This window comes from Clarias gariepinus, chromosome 10, assembly GCF_024256425.1.
Source record: "Clarias gariepinus isolate MV-2021 ecotype Netherlands chromosome 10, CGAR_prim_01v2, whole genome shotgun sequence".
NCBI lineage: Eukaryota > Metazoa > Chordata > Actinopteri > Siluriformes > Clariidae > Clarias > Clarias gariepinus.
The window spans coordinates 12,291,362-12,310,051 of NC_071109.1; the positions used below are offsets into that span (position 1 = coordinate 12,291,362).

Here is an 18,690-nt window from a genome sequence, read left to right on the forward strand (position 1 = left end):
TAATATGGAGTCCAGGTAGTTATTGAAGACCCAGGTAGACTTGTAAGAAGTTCCAGTTATGAACTATCGAACTGTCAAGTCCCCAGAGAAACAGTTGCCAACACCAGTCAAGGCCAGAACCATTTTCTAGGTAGAGAGAATCATTCCCAGACACCGGACGCATCCCAGAGAGACACACGGGGCATCCATGTGACGAGATCTTTAGCCAGAAGCGGGGCACCAGGATGGGTCAGACAGGTCCGGAGGGCAGAGGGAGTCTGGATCACTGGCAGCTCAGGAACGACATGTGTAGCTCGACAGAGAGAGAGAGAAAGAGTGAAAGGGGGAGACAGGAGGAGAGAGGAAAAAGAAAGAGGGGGGAAAGAGAAGAAGAGGAGAGATGGCAGTTAGGTATGGTCACAGTCACACGATGTATAATGTGAATGTATATTAACTGTAGAGTGCAAGCAGAGACTCCGGCAGGACTAACTATGACAGCATAACTAAAAGGGAGAGCCAGAAGGAAACACAAACATGAGGGCTTCCTGACATGTAAAGCAAACAATCACCTCACCGTCAGCAAACATGAGTGATCAGTGAGAGTGAGGAAGACAGCATCCAAACATACCAGTTCACCATAATACTCTACGTCCATGAGTCCCCCAGATCTGCTCCTTTACCTATGGCAAATCTATTTATAAAAATGCTTGGCTAAATAAATAGGTTTTTAGCCTGGACTTAAACACTGAGACTGTGTCTGAGTCCCGAACACTATTTGGAAGACTATTCCATAACTTTGGGGCTTTGTAAGAAAAAGCTCTGCCCCCAGCTGTATTTTTCGTAATACGCGGTACTGACAAGCAGCCTGCATCCTTTGATCGAAGTAGGCGTGGCGGATCGTAAGACACTAGCAGTTCGCTCAGGTACTGCGGCGCGAGACCATTTAATGCTTTATATGTCAAGAGTAGTATTTTAAAATCAATGCGAAATTTCACAGGGAGCCAATGGAGTGAAGATAAGATAGGGGTGATGTGCTCATATCTTCTGGTTCTCGTGAGGACTCTCGCTGCTGCATTCTGGACTAGCTGAAGCTTATTTATGCATCTAGCTGAACAACCAGACAGTAAGGCATTACAATAGTCCAACCTAGAGGTGATAAAAGCATGAACTAGTTTTTCTGCGTCGTTTAGCGACAATAAATTTCTTATTCTGGCAATATTTCTGAGGTGAAAGAATGCTATCCTGGTAGTTTTATCTACATGTGCTTCAAATGAAAGGCTGGAATCAATAATCACACCAAGGTCTTTCACTGTTGCATTTGATGGAACAGAAAGGCCATCTAAAGTTACGGTGTGATCTAAAATTTTACTCCTAGCTGTATGCGGTCCTATGACTAGAACTTCTGTCTTATCCGGATTTAGCAGAAGGAAGTTAATTAGCATCCAATTTCTTATGTCCTGCACACATTGCTCAATTTTAGTAAGCTGTTTTTTCTCATCAGGTTTTGCTGAGACATATAACTGTGTATCGTCAGCATAACAATGAAAACTAATACCATGCTTACGGATTATGTTGCCCAGAGGAAGCATGTAAAGGGAAAAAAGCAGTGGACCTAAAACTGAACCCTGCGGAACGCCAAACTCCACTAGAGAACATGCAGAATAATCACCATTTAAGTCTACATACTGATAACGATGGGTCAGATAGGATCTGAGCCAGGAGAGGGCTGTACCCTTAATTCCCACTACATTTTCTAATCTGTGAAGAAGAATAGCGTGATCAACGGTGTCAAAAGCTGCACTGAGGTCAAGTAGTACAAGCATAGTTACACAACCCTGATCAGAGGCCAATAGAATGTCATTTACTACTTTAACGAGCGCTGTCTCTGTACTGTGATGAGGCCTAAATCCTGACTGATACAGCTCATGTATGCCATTTCTATGTATATATGTGCATAGCTGCTCCGCTACTATCTTTTCCAGAATCTTAGAGATAAAGGGGAGGTTTGATATTGGTATGGAGCCTATGCCAGGAGACTTAGGGCACAAGGCGGGGTACACCCTGGACAGTGTGTACTCATCACACACTATGGGCAATTTGGCCTAATCCGCAGGACTTAGGACTGTGGGAGAAAACCCGAGGACCCAGAGGAAACCCATCAAGCACGGGGAGAACATGCAAACTCCATGCACACAGAGACAGGAATCGAGCCTGGCCGGGAATCAACCACGGACCCTGGAGATGCAAGGCAACAGTGCTAGCTACTACACCACCGTCCTGCCCTAATTGCAGACAATTAACAAAAAAAAAAAAAAACTAGTGACCATGAGTATAAGTAAGTTGCTATCTAAGTAAGAAATTAAACAACACATGAACTACTGTTGTTATAAGAAAATACTATCAAATAATTTTACTTAATCAGCTATGGTGAAAGGTCACTTGAGGTTCACCTGCACTACCTACAGGGCTCACTATGGCTGCAGCCCACCGTTTCATGCTTCAAGCTTTTCATCCTAATCCTTCATTCTACAAAAAAAGTGGAAGTTTTGATTTTTTTCATAACAACCAATCTTCTCATTTAATGAAAATAAAAAGTAAATTGGTTAATGCAACCTGTCAAATGAAACTGAAATTTACAAACTGAACAGAAATAACACTGCATGAATCCTGACCTAATATTTAACTATAAATTAATTTAATATTTTACCCTAAGTGACTCAGTGACCAAGTAATCACATCTATGGCCATATTCATGCTTTATTTAACTTAAGAAAAATGTTTCTGTTGAAGTTCCTGTTCAAAATGTTGCAACGTTTAACAGTAACTAATCACTTTTTTTTCATAATAACCAATCTTCTCTTAATGAAAGTAGAAAGTAAATTGTTTAATGCAACCCATCAAATGAAACTGAAATTTACGAAATAAACAGAAATAACACTGCATGAATCCTGACCTAATATTTAACTACGGCTGTGTTCAAGAAATAATTAATGATAACAGTATTGTGCACTGAAAGAAACTACATCACTCAAGGCAAAAGTATGTGGAAACATTCTGCTCATAAACTCCCCTTTTTAAATACATGCAGTTTTGTTCTTTGTATAAAAATTTGAATCATAAAAATTTCCTTAAATGTATTTCTACTTTTAAACCTAGAACTTCTTTAATAAAAATTAACCTTTTTTTAGGTTTATGAATCCACAAAAAGTAGAGCATAATGCATTTTTATATATTTAATAACTGATGTTACTTCTCTTCCTGATAAATGACAGTAACACCAATGACAATTTATAGAAAAACTATTTACTACTTCTATTTCAATTGTACTATTTACAAAATGGCGTCCATGATATAGACTTGTTCATTATTCCATGTAAGACCATTATGTCAAAATAAATAATTTATTTAATAATTATCAGATGAGAAAGACAAATGATGGACTTAGGAGCGTCACATAAAATTGGTTCATAAAATAAGTTAAACACTAAAATCATGAAATAATAATTGATTATAATTAATCAAGGTATGTTAGACGTTTCTCTTCATTTGTTTAGAATGTCATCATTTATTTACCAACTTTATGTGGCGCTTTATGTGAGCCACCTCAGCCCTGGGGAAGAAGATCTGGCTCACCGGATTACTGAGCCGTCGCTTTGTCCCCCTCTAGTGTGTCTACGTGTGTAATTGTTCCCCATTAAGTTCTACTAACACCAAATTAAAGTCACCTGTGTCTACCTCGTGTGTCGCACTATTTAACCCAGTCGAACCCATACCACTTCGGCTGGTCACCGTTGTGCAATCTCATGTTTTGTGTTGCTGACGTGTCCAATCCCCCCCCAGGACTGAGCAGTGTCTGCAGGCGTAGGTGTTTACATTTTGGAGAACCTTCTTAAAATTCAACGTCAAAGCTGAGAGAATATTAGCCCTCGTGTTCGTTTCATGAATGATTTAAGTTATTCCTAGTTTCCTTTCGTACGTAAACCCGCCTGCAGACTCAGCCTGGTGAAGCGACCAACGTGTCGTTTGTTTTCTTTTACATTTTTCTTTTGAACTGATAACATTTAATAAATTTGTATACTTCACCCTGCATCTGTGTTCGCCTGTTCCATAATGCAAGACGTGACATTAATATGTCAGTTATGTTGATTTAAATGATTTTGACATCATATGTTTATAAACTAATAAACATACATGAACAAGCTATTTTTAAAATGTTTTGCTTTATGAATTACTAATGTAATTACCATGCAGTAGCCCAGTGCTTGTGGGTGCTTGGACACAACAAATGTTGGCAATCACTTTTATCACCCAACGTTTAATAAAACGTAATAAGAATGATTTTGTGAAGGCTTTCTTTCATCACTGTCTCATTCTCTTTTGACCTCTATTTTTAGAGTGTAATAGTTGTAATTTGGAAATCAGATTAGACAGCTGATTATATGAAATGTTAATTCATCAGAATTCAACATCAGCTCTTTGACTACCATTATAAATTAATATCTAAAAAACAATTTTAACCTAAAGTAGAAGTTGTTTGCTTCTTAAGTGCAGTCAATGACCAACTACATTAAATAACCCAACATTAATTATTGTGGTGAAGCACCATATTAAATAAAGATTTAAGTGAGTTTAGACGGCTTATTCTTCTCCAACAACTAGTTATTAGTTTATCTCTTTACAATTTTGTCATTCTGAAAGTCACACAAACCAAGGACTATGGACTTTCGTTCAAACTACAACTATTCTATTTTTTATTTTAATTAGGTCAATAGGACATCACGTCTGTAGACAAGTCGCTGCTACACATCCAGTAAAAAACTCATTTTTTATTAAAGGTATGTGTAGGAAATGAGACATGTTTTAAACACAAAGAAAGGTGAATTCAAACTGTAAATAAGTGGTTGCAATGGTCATTTATTTGGTCTAAATATTTGTTTCTAATTATGCTTATTAAATCAATCGATGTCAGTAACAGAAACAGACCTGTTCAGGGCTTGAATGGTAAAGTGTAGAAACTGATACTTTAATCATTAAGGAGTGCCGTGGAAAACCCGATGTCTTAAGTAACAGTCACGTTTGCAATTGTGTACGTATGGGAGACACTCCAGGGTCTATGCTCTGGCTTTGTATTATGTATTAAACAGACAGTGAGAGTGCAGGAAGTTTATCCAGTATGGTAAGTCCCATGGTGTGGTCTCATGCCTCACATTGTCATGCAAATAGACAGTTTTAGGATCTGGAGTTGCTTCAGTTGGTCATGTCTAGGCTCAGAAACTTTAAATGTTAATAAATGAACTCAGCTGATGAACTGAATGTACTCAGTGACCAAGTAATCACATCTATGGCCATATTCATGCTTTATTTAACTTAAGAAAAAGGTTTCTGTTGAAGTTCCTGTTCAAAATGTTGCAACGTTTAACAGTAACTAATCACTTTTTTCATAATAACCAATCTTCTCTTAATGAAAGTAGAAAGTAAATTGTTTAATGCAACCCGTCAAATGAAACTGAAATTTACGAAATAAACAGAAATAACACTGCATGAATCCTGACCTAATATTTAACTACGGCTGTGTTCAAGAAATAATTAATGATAACAGTATTGTGCCCTGAAAGAAACTACATCACTCAAGGCAAAAGTATGAGGAAACATTCTGCTCATAAACTCCCCTTTTTTAAATACATGCAGTGTTCTTTGTTTAAAAATTTGAATCATAAAAATTTCCTTAAATGTATTTCTACTTTTAAACCTAGAACTTCTTTAATAAGAATTAACATTATTTTTAGGTTTATGAATCCACAAAAAGTAGAGCATAATGCATTTTTATATATTTAATAACTGATGTTACTTCTCTTCCTGATAAATGACAGTAACATCAATGACAATTTAGAGAAAAATTATTTACAATTTCAAATTTTATTGTACTATTTACAAAATGGCTTCCATGATATAGACTTGTTTATTACTTTATGTAAGACCACATGGTTTTCCATTATGTCGAGATCAATTATTTATTCAATAATTATCAAATGAATAACACAAAGGATGGACTTAAAAGCTTCAAAAAAAGTTGGTAAATAAATTATGACATTCTAAACAAACGAAGCGAGACATTTGGCATACCTTGCTTAATTATAATAAATTAATTCAGTTTTATGTATTATTTTGTAAGATATTAATGTCATTGTGAATCAGATTCATTTGAAGGAAAAAATGTCTTCGGATGAAAAGGATGTGTCCCCCACTTCCATGTATAATCATAGTGATAAGACATTTGCTTAAACTTGCCATTTTTACACTATAATGAAATTTTGAGCATTAAAGTAATACAATGTATTTCATGATTAAAAAGACACAATATATATACACTGAATACATACATAAGTAATATGTTAGTTATGTTGATTTAAATGATTTTGACATCATATGTTTGTTAACTAATAAACATACATGAACAAGCTATTTTTTAAATTGTTTTGCTTAATGAATTACTAATGTAATTACCATGCAGTAGCCCAGTGCTTGTGGGTGCTTGGACACAACAAATGTTGGCAATCACTTTTATCACCCAACGTTTAATAAAACGTAATAAGAATGATTTTGTGAAGGCTTTCTTTCATCACTGTCTCATTCCCTATTGACCTCTATTTTTAGAGTGTAATAGTTGTAATTTGGAAATCAGATTAGACAGCTGATTATATGAAATGTTAATTCATCAGAATTCAACATCAGCTCTTTGACTACCATTATAAATTAATTCTAAAAAACAATTTTAACCTAAAGTAGAAGTTGTTTGCTTCTTAAGTGCAGTCAATGACCAACTACATTAAATAACCCGACATTAATTATTGTGGTGAAGCACCATATTAAATAAAGATTTAAGTGAGTTTAGACGGCTTATTCTTCTCCAACAAATAGTTATTTTTTTTAAAAATCTATTTACAATTTAGTCATTCTGAAAGTCACACAAACCAAGGACTATGGACTTTCGTTCAAACTACAACTATTCTATTTTTTGTTTTAATTAGGTCAATACGACATCACGTCTGTAGACAAGTCGCTGCTACACATCCAGTATAAAACTCATTTTTTATTAAAGGTATGTGTAGGAAATGAGACATGTTTTAAACACGAAGAAAGGTGAATTCAAACTGTAAATAAGTGGTTGCAATGGTCATTTATTTGGTCTAAATATTTGTTTCTAATTATGCTTATTAAATCAATCGATGTCAGTAACAGAAACAGACCTGTTTAGGGCTTGAATGGTAAAGTGTAGAAACTGATACTTTTATCATTAAGGAGTGCCGTGGAAAACCCGATGTCTTACACACAGTCACGTTTGCGTTTGTGTATGTATGAGAGACACTCCAGGGTCTATGCTCTGGCTTTGTATTAAACAGACAGTGAGAGTGCAGGAAGTTTATCCAGTATGGTAAGTCCCATGGTGTGGTCTCATGCCTCACATTGTCATGCAAATAGACAGTTTTAGGATCTGGAGTTGCTTCAGTTGGTCATGTCTAGGCTCAGAAACTTTAAATGTTAATAAATGAACTCAGCTGATGAACTGAATGTACTCAGTGACCAAGTAATCACATCTATGGCCATATTCATGCTTTATTTTTGATTCATACAAATTCACATTTCATACAAACTTAAATAATTTTTTTGACTGTGTAAAGCTGCTTTGCGGCAATGAAAATTGCTAAAAGCGCTATACAAATAAAATTGAATTGAATTGAATATTTAACTTAAGTAAAATGTTTCTGTTGAAGTTCCTGTTCAAAATGTTGCAACGTTTAACAGTAACTAATCACTTTTTTCCTAATAACCAATCTTTTCTTAATGAAAATAAAAAGTAAATTGTTTAATGCAACCCATCAAATGAAACTGAAATTTACGAAATAAACAGAAATAACACTGCATGAATCCTGACCTAATATTTAACTATGGCTGTGTTCAAGAAATAATTAATGATAACAGTATTGTGCACTGAAAGAAACTACATCACTCAAGGCAAAAGTATGAGGAAACATACTGCTCATAAACTCCCCCTTTTTAAAGACAGGCAGTTTTGTTCTTTGTGTGAACACACTTGTATATATATTATTTCCTTATACTATTTTATCATTCAGAACCAGAAAAAATCAAAAGGAGTTGGACAAAGGACAAAAAAGTGTCGTTGTATGATTAATGTATTGTATTTTACGTATTTGTTGTTGCATGATTACAGAAAATAGCAGGCCATGTGAGCAAGTGCATCAGTACAGGAATTGGTCAGGTGAGCAAAGCAGAGGTTTACTAGAAAAACCTGCATTTTCACTGGTTCTTTTTATAGTCAGTCTTGTTTTACTGTATATGTGTATTATATTTGGGACAGCAGTCCTTTTAAATCACAGCAATTTACCAACCGTTTCCATTTTTTATTTATTAATTAACACCTGATCCAGTTTTTTCACCTAGGTACAATTACATTTATTGTCAATAATAATAATAATAATAATAATAATAATAATGTTAAGACATAAAAACCCAAAGAAAGAAAAAATTTAAAAAGCTGTAGAAGTGCGGGAGATGAATCTGTTTAATTAAAACGGCAAGGTCACTTTTCCATGAAATTTTCCAAAGGAGGGAAAAGCAAGTGTCATTGGATAGGTTCCTTGTTAAAGTTGCACAAAAAGCAACATGCAGTAATTCATGTTCAGTGTTTTTTTTTGTGTTTAGATAAAGCATCTTGCCACAAAGTAGTGTATATAAAAGGATAGAAAACTTCAAGGAAGTTTGATTGTGTTTGCCATCAAGAAGAAGCCAGAAACACATCCATGTTCACAGCTGATGGCGCCATTGAGTTGAACCATCGAACCGTTACCTGTTTGGTTCCCTAAAAGCAGCCCTGATGAAGAAGTCATGACAGCAATGCATTTGTGGCTCACAGCCCAGGCTTTTTTTTATGAGCTAATATGAAAGCTTGTTGACAGATGAACAGTGTATTGAAAAGTATGAAGATTATGTCAAAAACTATGTATTTTATATTAAAACTAATTAAAATTAATTCTACAGCCATATATCTCTTCTTCCACTCTCCCTCTTGTTTTCTCTCCCCCTTTCTCTCTTCCCTCTCTCTGTCAAGTTACACATGTCGTTCCTGAGCTGCCAGTGATCCAGACTCCCTCTACCCTTCAATCCTGTCGGACCCATCCTGGTGCCCAGCTTCTGGTTGGAGATGTCGTCGCATGGATGCCCCGTGTGTCTCTTTGGGATGTGTCTGGTGTCAGGGGATGGTTTCACTTTACCATAAAGACGGATCTGGCCTCGAGTGAGACTTCTGGCCAAGACTGCAATTGTCTCCAATAACTACCTGGACTCCATATTAACATTAATTAACATCAACTGTTATAGCTGAACTGGCTACTACCTAACACACTGTATAAATGCAGATCAATTCCTGCTTTCTGTTTCACCCAAATGAGGATGGGTTCCCTGTTGAGTCTGGTTCCTCTCAAGGTTTCTTCCAATTACCATCTCAGGGAGTTTTTCCTTGCCACCGTCGCCCGCGGCTTGCTCACCAGGGATGATCTGCTCACCTTGATTCAGCACACTCATATTCCATACAGACTTAAATAATTCTTTTGATTGTGTAAAGCTGCTTTGAGACAATGATAATTGTTAAAAGCGTTATACAAATAAAAATTAAATTGAATTGAATATACAGATCAGTGCTGATACAGTGCTGATCGTTTTTGACTCACACTTGTAGACAGATACTAGATAGATACATAGTCATGTTCAAAACTTAGTTTGTTAGCCCCTTCTATAATAATTTTTTATGTTATTTTTTGTTTGTGTGTAAAAACATCACTGATTGTAGCGGGTCTCAGTATTAAGCAAATACAACCTCATATATACAACATATAGTACATACAGTGTGGCAAAAAAGTATTTAGTCAGCCACCAATTGTGCAAGTTCTCCCACTTAAAATGATGAGAGAGGCCTGTAATTTTCATCATAGGTATACCTGAACTATGTAAGACAAAATAAGAAAAATAAAATCCAGAAAATCACATTGTAGGATTTTTAAAGAATTTATTTGCAAATTATTGTGCAAAATAAGTATTTAGTCAATAACAAACTTTCATCTCACTTCTTTGTTATATACCCTTTGTTGGGAATGACAGAGGTCAAACGTTTTCTCTAAGTCTGATGTTTCCACCCCCATGCTTCACAGTAAGTATGGTGTTCTTTGGATGAAACTAATTTCTTTCTCCTCCAAACATGAAGTTCTATTTTGGTTTCATCTGACCATATGACATTCTCCCAATCCTCATCCGCATCATCCAAATGCTCTCTAGCAAACTTTAGATGGGCCTGGACATGTACTGCCTTAATCAGGGGAACTTATCTGGCACTGCAGGATTTGAGTCCCTGGCGGCGCAGTGTGTTACTGATGGTAGCCTTTGTTACTTTGGTCCCAGCTCTCTGCAGATCATTCACTAGGTCCCTCCATGTGATTTCTGGGATTTTTGCTCACAGTTGTGATCTTTTTGACCCCATGGGGTGAGATCTTGCGTGGAGCCCCAAATCGAGGGAGATTATCAGTGGTCTTGTATGTCTTTCATTTTCTAATAATTGCTCCCACAGTTGATTTCTTCACACCAAGCTGCTTACCTATTGCAGATTCAGTCTTCCCAGCCTGGTGCAGGTCTACAATTTTGTTTCTGGTGTCCTTTAACAGCTCTTTGGTCTTAGCCATAGTGGAGTTTGGAGTGTAACTGTTTGAGGTTGTGGAGAGGTGTCTTTTATACTGATAACAGATGCCAATAATACAATTAAACAAGTGGTGACAGAGGAGCCTCTTAAAGAAGACATTTTTCATAGTCCCTGTATGTTTTTAATTAAAATGAAGCCAAAAAGAAAAGACCTTTAGTATTACCAAGTACCCCCCATGATTTAATACAGTAGCTTGTAGATCCACCTTTAGCAGCAATGAATTAAAGTAATTGTTTGACTTTAACACTTTTTCAAACTGCTGTGGAGGAATTTTGGCGCAAAACTTTTTTAAACATTGCTTCAGTTCATTAAAGTTTTTGGGCAAACTTTAATTCTTTTATTTTTCCGGAAAATCTGATTTACACGTGTGCTTGAGATTATTGTCCTGTTGCATGACCAAGTTTAGACCAAGCTTAAGCTGCTGGACAAATGGCCTTAAATTTGCCTCTAGAATACTCTAGTATAAGGATGAGTTCATGATCAACTCAATGTCTGCAAGCTGAGAAGGTCCTGCGGCAGCAAACTTAGACCAAATCATCACCTATCCACCACCTTGGGTTTGAGGAATTTATGCCGAAATGCTGTTTGGGTTTTGCCAAACATGGCAAAAGGCCAAACAACTCTACTTTGCTCCATTTGTCCGGAGGACATTGTTCTAGAAGCTTTGTGGTTTGATCAGATGTAGTTTTGCAAACCTCAGTCATGTATTTTTTTGGCAGACCTATCCAACAACAAACTGTACTTGCTCAGTCTTCTTGTAATTGTGCTAACATTTAACATGCTCAGTGAGGCGTGTTGGGTCTGAGATGTAGCTTCTTTTAAAAATATATTTCTCTGGTCATTGCTCGGTCTGAGATTGGGGTCAATGTGCTTGGCCATTTACACCTGGAAAGATTGGCAACTGTCTTGAGTGCTTTCCATTTGTGAATAATCTTTCTTACTGTAAAATGTTGAACCCCAAATTGTTTGGAATTGGTTTTATGACCCTTTCCAGATTGATGTGCAGCAACAATTGCTTCTCAAAGCTTATTGTTTATTTCTTCCCCTCTTGGCATTGTGTTGCCACACACCTGAATCCTCCAGACCAGAAAAATGTCAAAACTTCTGTTACCATAGAGGTCTGTAGCCCTGCTAATGATAAATTAAAATTAAAACCTGATTGCAACTTACCATCTTAAATCCTGTGGAAGCAGCAAAGGGGTACTTAGTATTGGCCACATTTTTGTTAAATAAATACAGGTGCTTCTCAATAAATTAAAATATCATCAAAAAAAGTTAATTTATTTCAGTAATTCAATTCAAAAAGTGAAACTCATATATAGTAATATATAGATTCACTACACACAGGCTGACATAGTTTAAGTGTTTATTTTTTTTAATTCTGATGATTATGGCTTACAGCTAATAGAAACCCAAAACTTAGTATCTCAGAAAATAAGAATATTGTGAAAAAGTTTAATATTGGAGACTAATGTAGTCACACTTTAATTAGCTAATTAACTCAAAACACCTGCAAAGGTTTCCTGAGCCTTTAAATAGTCTCCTAGTCTGGTTCAGTGGGTCACAAAAGGTCATTGCTAAAGAAACTGGCTATTTACAGACTGCTGTATCCAAACTCCTTAATGGAAAGTTGAATGGAAAGAAAAATGTGGCAGAAAAATGTACAAAAGCAACAGGGATACCCACAGCCTTAAATGGATTGTGAATCTAAGCCTATTCAAGAATTTGGGGAAGATTCAACAGGAGTAGACAGCAGCTGAAGTCAGTGCTTCAAGAGCCACCACACAAAGACGTATCCAGGACATGGGATACAACTGTCACATTCTTTGTGTCAAACCACTCTTGAACCAGAGACAACATCACATGGGCTAAGAACAAAAAGGATTGAACTGTTGCTCAGGGGGCCAAAGTCCTATTTTCAGATGAAAGTACATTGTCTATTTCATTTGGAAATTAAGGTACCTGTGTCTGAAGGAAGAGAGGAGAGGCACAGAATCACACTTCAAGGTTGCTTGAAGTCCAATGTAAAGTTTGCAGTCAGTGGTGGTTTGGGGAGCCTCGTCTTCTGCTGGTGTTGGTCCACTGTGCTTTATCACGTTCAAGGTCAGCGCAGCCGTCTACCTGGACGTTTTGGAACATTTTATGCTTCCCTCTGCTGACCAGCTTTATGGAGATGCTGATTTCATTTTTCAGCAGGACGTGGCACCTGCCCACACTGCCAAAAGTACTAATATCTGGTTTAAGTACCATGGTATTGCTGTGCTTGATAGACCAGCAAACTCACCCTACCTAAACGCCTAGAAATCTAGGATCATTAAATCCGGCTGTTCATGACATCACTTTTACTCAACATGCATATAAGAGTAGGTATTTTATTAGCACCATGGTTTTGGGAGCATATGAGACAAACTGGTTTTAAACTTCCCGCAGGAAGAAAAAACATACAATGATCTGTCCATAGAAATTTTGAACGCCTGCTTTGAGGGCAAAAGTTGTTTTTGTCCCAAAAACTGATGAATACGTATCACAAATCAAATGTCTCAACAATAAATTGACAGATGGCACAGGCAGCAGCACTGGGGATTAATTAAATGTAGATGTCACTTGGATGACAGGGAAGCAAGACACTGCAATCCTGAGTGTTCTAAACGTTATGTCTCTACATCATACAGCAGTCGCACTCCTACATGTGGGAGACTTGAATAGTCCCGCGGGAGTGTTAACTCTCAGTGCAGCTTTTTAATCAGAATACGAGGGATGCACAAATGCAGAAGACAACAATAACATAAAACTTGTCCTTTTTAGAGTACTCCCAACTTTCGTGGCTTGCACAATATGTCACTGAGCCATTCTAACAGTTTACACATCCCATGGAAAAAAAAAAAAAAAAAAAAAAAACTTTTTCCACAAGGAAAATTACTTAAAATTACTTAATTTCCTTAAGCCATGCTAATCTTCTGTTAAAGAAATTATATTTAGTTTATTTTTATTGAACAAAACCAAAACTAAATATACATTTAAAATAGCATCAATATGTTTGAATAAACATATACCAAAACAGGGCACACACTAAACGAAAACAAGTAAGAAATAGCAAAAAAACACTGAAAGAAAGAAAAAAGTTGTAAATAAATAAAACAGTTGAGTAAATACAAATACAAAGGGGTCTCTTTATTCCTCTTCCAATGAACCAAGGTCTCTTATTATTCCACAAATCTTGGAATCTCAATGAAACACATTTCCTTCTCTCATCTTTGGTCACTGCTCTATGCTTAAAATGTAAAGAAAAATATTTGTAATCTGACAAATACGATGGCCTTTAAAAGCAAATCATTAACTCATACAGTAGGGCTTGTACTATGCCATAAGTGCCATGTCTATGTACTTGTGCACTTGTCCGAATCAGCCCATTATAAAGATTTTATTAGGGAATTTACAATAATAGTCGTTTTTTAAATGTTTGTTTTCAGATTTTTATAAAATTATCTATTTTTTTTATTATATACCAATTATTATATTATAATGTAGTAAATCTACTAAAAAGCAAAGGGTAGATTTAAATAATTTCTTTTATTCACACTTATGTAGGCATATTGCACAAAAATTTTATATCAACACAGCAAATGTCTACAAAAGGAAAAGGGAGTATATGTATTACAGTATAGAAATACAGTTGTCTACAACTAATTTCACTTTATAATAAATTACCATATTGTATGTCTCAGTGCTACTGTTTTTTCAGAGAAACAGCTACAACTAATTAAAAGAAAAAGAAATAATTCTATAAATAACCATTATTTTCACAAGATTTTCCTTCAAAGTAACTGTCCTTCAGTACAAAAGTAGTTGATTTAGACATGAACATAAACAAGCTGTTTACTGCAGCTGAGCTAGCAGTGGTTCGCAGTTAGACAGAAACTCCAACCCCTCCACAGCTTCTATAAGGCCATTCACTTTCTCTGGTGGCAGCACTACACTTGCATTATTGCGGAACTTTTTCTGCAGGCTCTCATCACTCAGTGGCTTCCTCCAATGGCCATAAAAGGTGTCGCAATGACCTTGTAACACAATTCCATTCACTAAAGTGACCTGCACTTCACCATACATTCGGTCAAAGTTGGCTGGATTGTCCTGGGGGTGCTCTACACGGACGCGGGAGAGCAGGGCATGAAGCTCTGGCCTCAGTAGTGCTTCAGGCTGAAAGGACTGCACTGTTACCTGGCCATCGAGCAGAGTGGTGCAAGCATTGAACTGGAAGGAGTGACGTGCCTGGTGCTCTGACTCTGGGAAGGGCCGATTTATATACTTTGAATGTGGCACCCGTAGTAGGATTTCCTGCACTGAGTTTGGGGAGATGACTCCATCAGAAAGATGCAGCAAAGCCTTGTGGACATGGGCAGCAGCATCAGCAACCCAGTGCATGCCCAAGTGGGCTGGAAATCGCTTAAAGGCAATATCTTGTGTCTCCAAAAGGAATGTGTGCTCTGCCTCTTCGGGCAACACCATCGGCCTTGGGCTATAGTCTTCATAAAATGCACTAAAACCAGCTACCCCAGGAACTCCATCCAGGACCAGGGGGCTTGCCTCCAGCCCACGTGAGGCTAGCAGGGCAGCTTCAAGGCCCAGACGAGAGGCATTACCAATGTGCAGAGGCTTGGACTGAGTGGCAGCATTGGCCATTGGCGCCCCTGCTAATGAGGCAGCGATGGCCAAGGCATGGCTGCACTGAGAATGGTCGAGGGAAAGGAGCCGGGCACAGGCAGCAGCACTTCCCAGTGTCCCCACGACACTAGGGGGATGGAACCTTGAAAAAAATAATTTAAAAGGATATTTAATTCATGCCTTTTAATGCATTTATTAAAAAAAAAACTATTCCGAAAAGTTTGCATACAATTACAAAATCATAGTCTTCAAGTCAGACATTACAGATCATATTTATGGCATAACTTAAAACATATCATATCGGTTGCTGAAAAATCAGTCACAGCAGAAATGTCTCATTTATTCTATTCATCCATTTGTGTTTTTAGTCATGGACCGACCTACAGTACATAGGTTAAGGTTATGTTTAAAGGTAAGGCTAGCATTCCTTTCTTAAGGTTTATGTATATAAAATTTAACCACACTCACATTGTTCAGTTTAATTTGTTTACTACAGTGGCAGTTCTGTTTAAACTGCCCTCAAAATATTACTTATTTTAATATATTATTACTAATTTTAGGACTATATTAGAACGATGAGGTATCGTGTTATGATGGTTGCTCAACCTTGTTTTACGGTGATGTGTAGAGAATTATTTTTTTTTGTTATAGAGACAATTCTTACCTCTTAGGAATGTTGTGGGCTTCATTGGAAAATCTCATCAGGCGACCTTGCATCTCAATGCCAATGTTAAAGGCCATTAGGAGGTCCAGACCACTTGGCTTGCTGTTTTTGGGAAACATGTCACAAATGGCAAGAAGAGCAGGAAGCACTGCACCAGAGGGATGCGTTGCAGGGTGCCAAGTATCATCAAAGTCCATAGAATGAACCTGAAGAAGACATGCTAATCATCAAATGGTGCCTAGTAAGTACACAATTTGGCTTATTACTGGCAATGCAAGCTGTCTGCTACATATACTTTAGAAGTATACCAATTCCTTTATAAAGGTCAAGATGTAGCTTTTAGCTCTTTACCCTAGTTGAACAATATCACATGAATGGATCAACATTTGACCACAGGACAATATGAGAAAGGCTTAATAAGAGTTCCATTTTCTCTTATTTGCCAATGATGCTATGGGGAGAATTTTTTTTTTTCAGTCCCTTATTTCAAGTATGAAAAGGAATACTCACTGCTACTCCATTGACTAAGGCAGCTAGGGTTGGGGAAAGCTTGGTTCCACTGCGCCCATAAACAAAGCTGATGTCATCGGGAGCGTACATGTGCTTTGAGAGAAAAGAGGAAAGATGGGTCACTTGCTGTTACATACAATGAGCTCTGCCAAAGTAGCCTGTGGACAGGCTTTATTTTAGCATTGGATACAGCATTGCTTTTGTACAAACAGGAGTTAAGGTTTGAAAGATTGGAAAAACTTGACAGTGTAGACAAAACACACACAAAATAAATTCGAAAGGGGTGTTAGGGGTGAAGTATATTCTATAAAGCCCATGCCATTGTTCTAGGGTCAGCATTTGGTGCATTTTCGTACTCCCTTATTAGTTTATTGTTAACATGTTGCTGTTGTGTGCCATTACCTGGCAATGCTGAAGTGCAAGTTCAAACACTTCAGTGGTGCTACCCAGCAGACCTACACCAATGCTGTCCAGCACCATGCGTTTGCTTCTTTGGAGTACGACTGGTGACAGATGACTTGGCTGCACTCTCTGGATGAATCGACCAAAGCTGCTGGTTACAGTCTCCTCGGGGTTGGGTCGGTCCATGACTAAAAACACAGGAGGAAGAAAGGAATAAATGAGAGATTTCTGCTGTGACTGCTTTTTCAGCAACCAAGTAACCTGCTAAATATGTTTTGGTACACCAGGTTACTTTAAATCTTTGTCCAATTTGATCAATATAAGAGTGTGTTAAGAGTAGTAGAGTTAGCTCACCATCTAGTGCGGGTTTATGGAGTCCTCTGATTGTAGATAGGATGGACACTTGTCTGAATGATCTCTAGATAATTGAAAAATTTGTATCATAGAATGTATTAGTATTAACATAACACAAGATATATGTCATGTTTTTTTAACAAGCATGAGTTCATGATTCTTTATTCTAAATAATCCAGCTATATTTTACTAGATTATAGAAATAGTTAAGGTTAGGAGCATCAGGAGTAACGTATACCACGGTCCAAGTTGTCATATAAAAATAGTAAAGAAGCAAAGAAAGCTGAAAAGACACTTTCCACAGCAACATTGTCATTCATTAATATGAAAATTCTAAAAAAGCATCATTACCTGTACTGTGGGAAGCATATTGTATCTCTGTATGGTTGAGGATATTTATGTGGATGTCAAACTGAAGGAGCCTACAGTAGGTTTTTCTTTGTCTCTGCACACAATGTCTTTGTAGCTGATGCTCTTGCTTCTCAGGTAAGTCCTCATGTTCTCTTTATATAGCACAAAACACTCACCAATCGCAAGACTGGAACTTCCAAAACCTTTTTACGCAACAGGGGTGGGATATTTCGTCATTTGAGTAGAAACTTTAAAGTCCTAGCATTTGACCAATTATGTCATCCTTCAAGTTGAGGCAACAGGTTGGTTGGGAGCCTTAAAGCTCCATCTACTTCATTTAAGCACATTTCTATTAAAAGAGAATCCTTCCACTGCCATCCAATAGTACTTATACTACAGATTTACAGCAGGTAAGTGAAGTTTTTACATACTTTATATGATATCTTAATGTTTCTTCTATTTGGCCATTTCGGCCACCTGGACGTGGCTCAGATTTGCAGGTATGTTAATGTTGAATTGTAAATCTTGAACTTATTTTAGAATTACAATATTAGCTTACATAACATTTCACAAGATTTACATATAATCTTAAATAAAATTTAATAATCTTATAATATTAAACTGTGTTCTTACAGGACAACAGCTGCAGTTTTCAACAGAATCATTAAGTTTACTGCGGGAGCAATAGAATTTTTGGTTATTAATTCTATCCTAGTTCTGATTTGAATTTTATTAATTTTGATGGAATTTCTAATGGATATTTACAATAATATGCTTGATTTCATTCCTTTTTATGATTTGCAGCTGCTTATGACAATCTTGTTTGCAGGCATTAACCATTATTATGGAGGTCATAGTGGTGTGTCTTCTTCTTTCCACTTTTAATAGACTTCCATACCAGTTGGAAGGTAAAGTTTGCTTCACAGTGGACAATCAGAGATGATAATTTATAAATCTTTAAAAATGACTTTATATTCAGTAACTATTTTTAAATACCCTTTTT

At 36.8% G+C, this 18,690-nt stretch overlaps 1 protein-coding gene across 1 annotated transcript; it reads right to left on the reverse strand.

The window, feature by feature from the left end:
- Window positions 1-14,620: 14,620 nt before the first annotated feature.
- On the reverse strand, window positions 14,621-17,720 carry LOC128532163 (cis-aconitate decarboxylase-like). The gene is made up of 6 exons (XM_053506389.1): window positions 17,688-17,720; window positions 17,337-17,400; window positions 16,983-17,170; window positions 16,581-16,673; window positions 16,071-16,276; window positions 14,621-15,548 (listed from the first exon to the last, which is right to left on the reverse strand). Exons 1-6 carry the CDS (start codon window positions 17,703-17,705, stop codon window positions 14,621-14,623), a joined length of 1,497 nt encoding a protein of 498 aa, XP_053362364.1. The 5' UTR covers window positions 17,706-17,720.
- Between the last annotated feature and the right edge of the window lie 970 nt (window positions 17,721-18,690).

What these genes read in the sequence shown, in the direction of transcription:
- LOC128532163 (XM_053506389.1), bottom strand. An exon ending in CCATAAACCCGCACTAGATG is followed by an intron (nt 17,171 to 17,336) that starts GTGAGCTAACTC and finishes CTGTGTTTTTAG; the next exon opens with TCATGGACCGACCCAACCCC. An exon ending in GCCCACAACATTCCTAAGAG is followed by an intron (nt 15,549 to 16,070) that starts GTAAGAATTGTC and finishes ATTTTTTTCAAG; the next exon opens with GTTCCATCCCCCTAGTGTCG.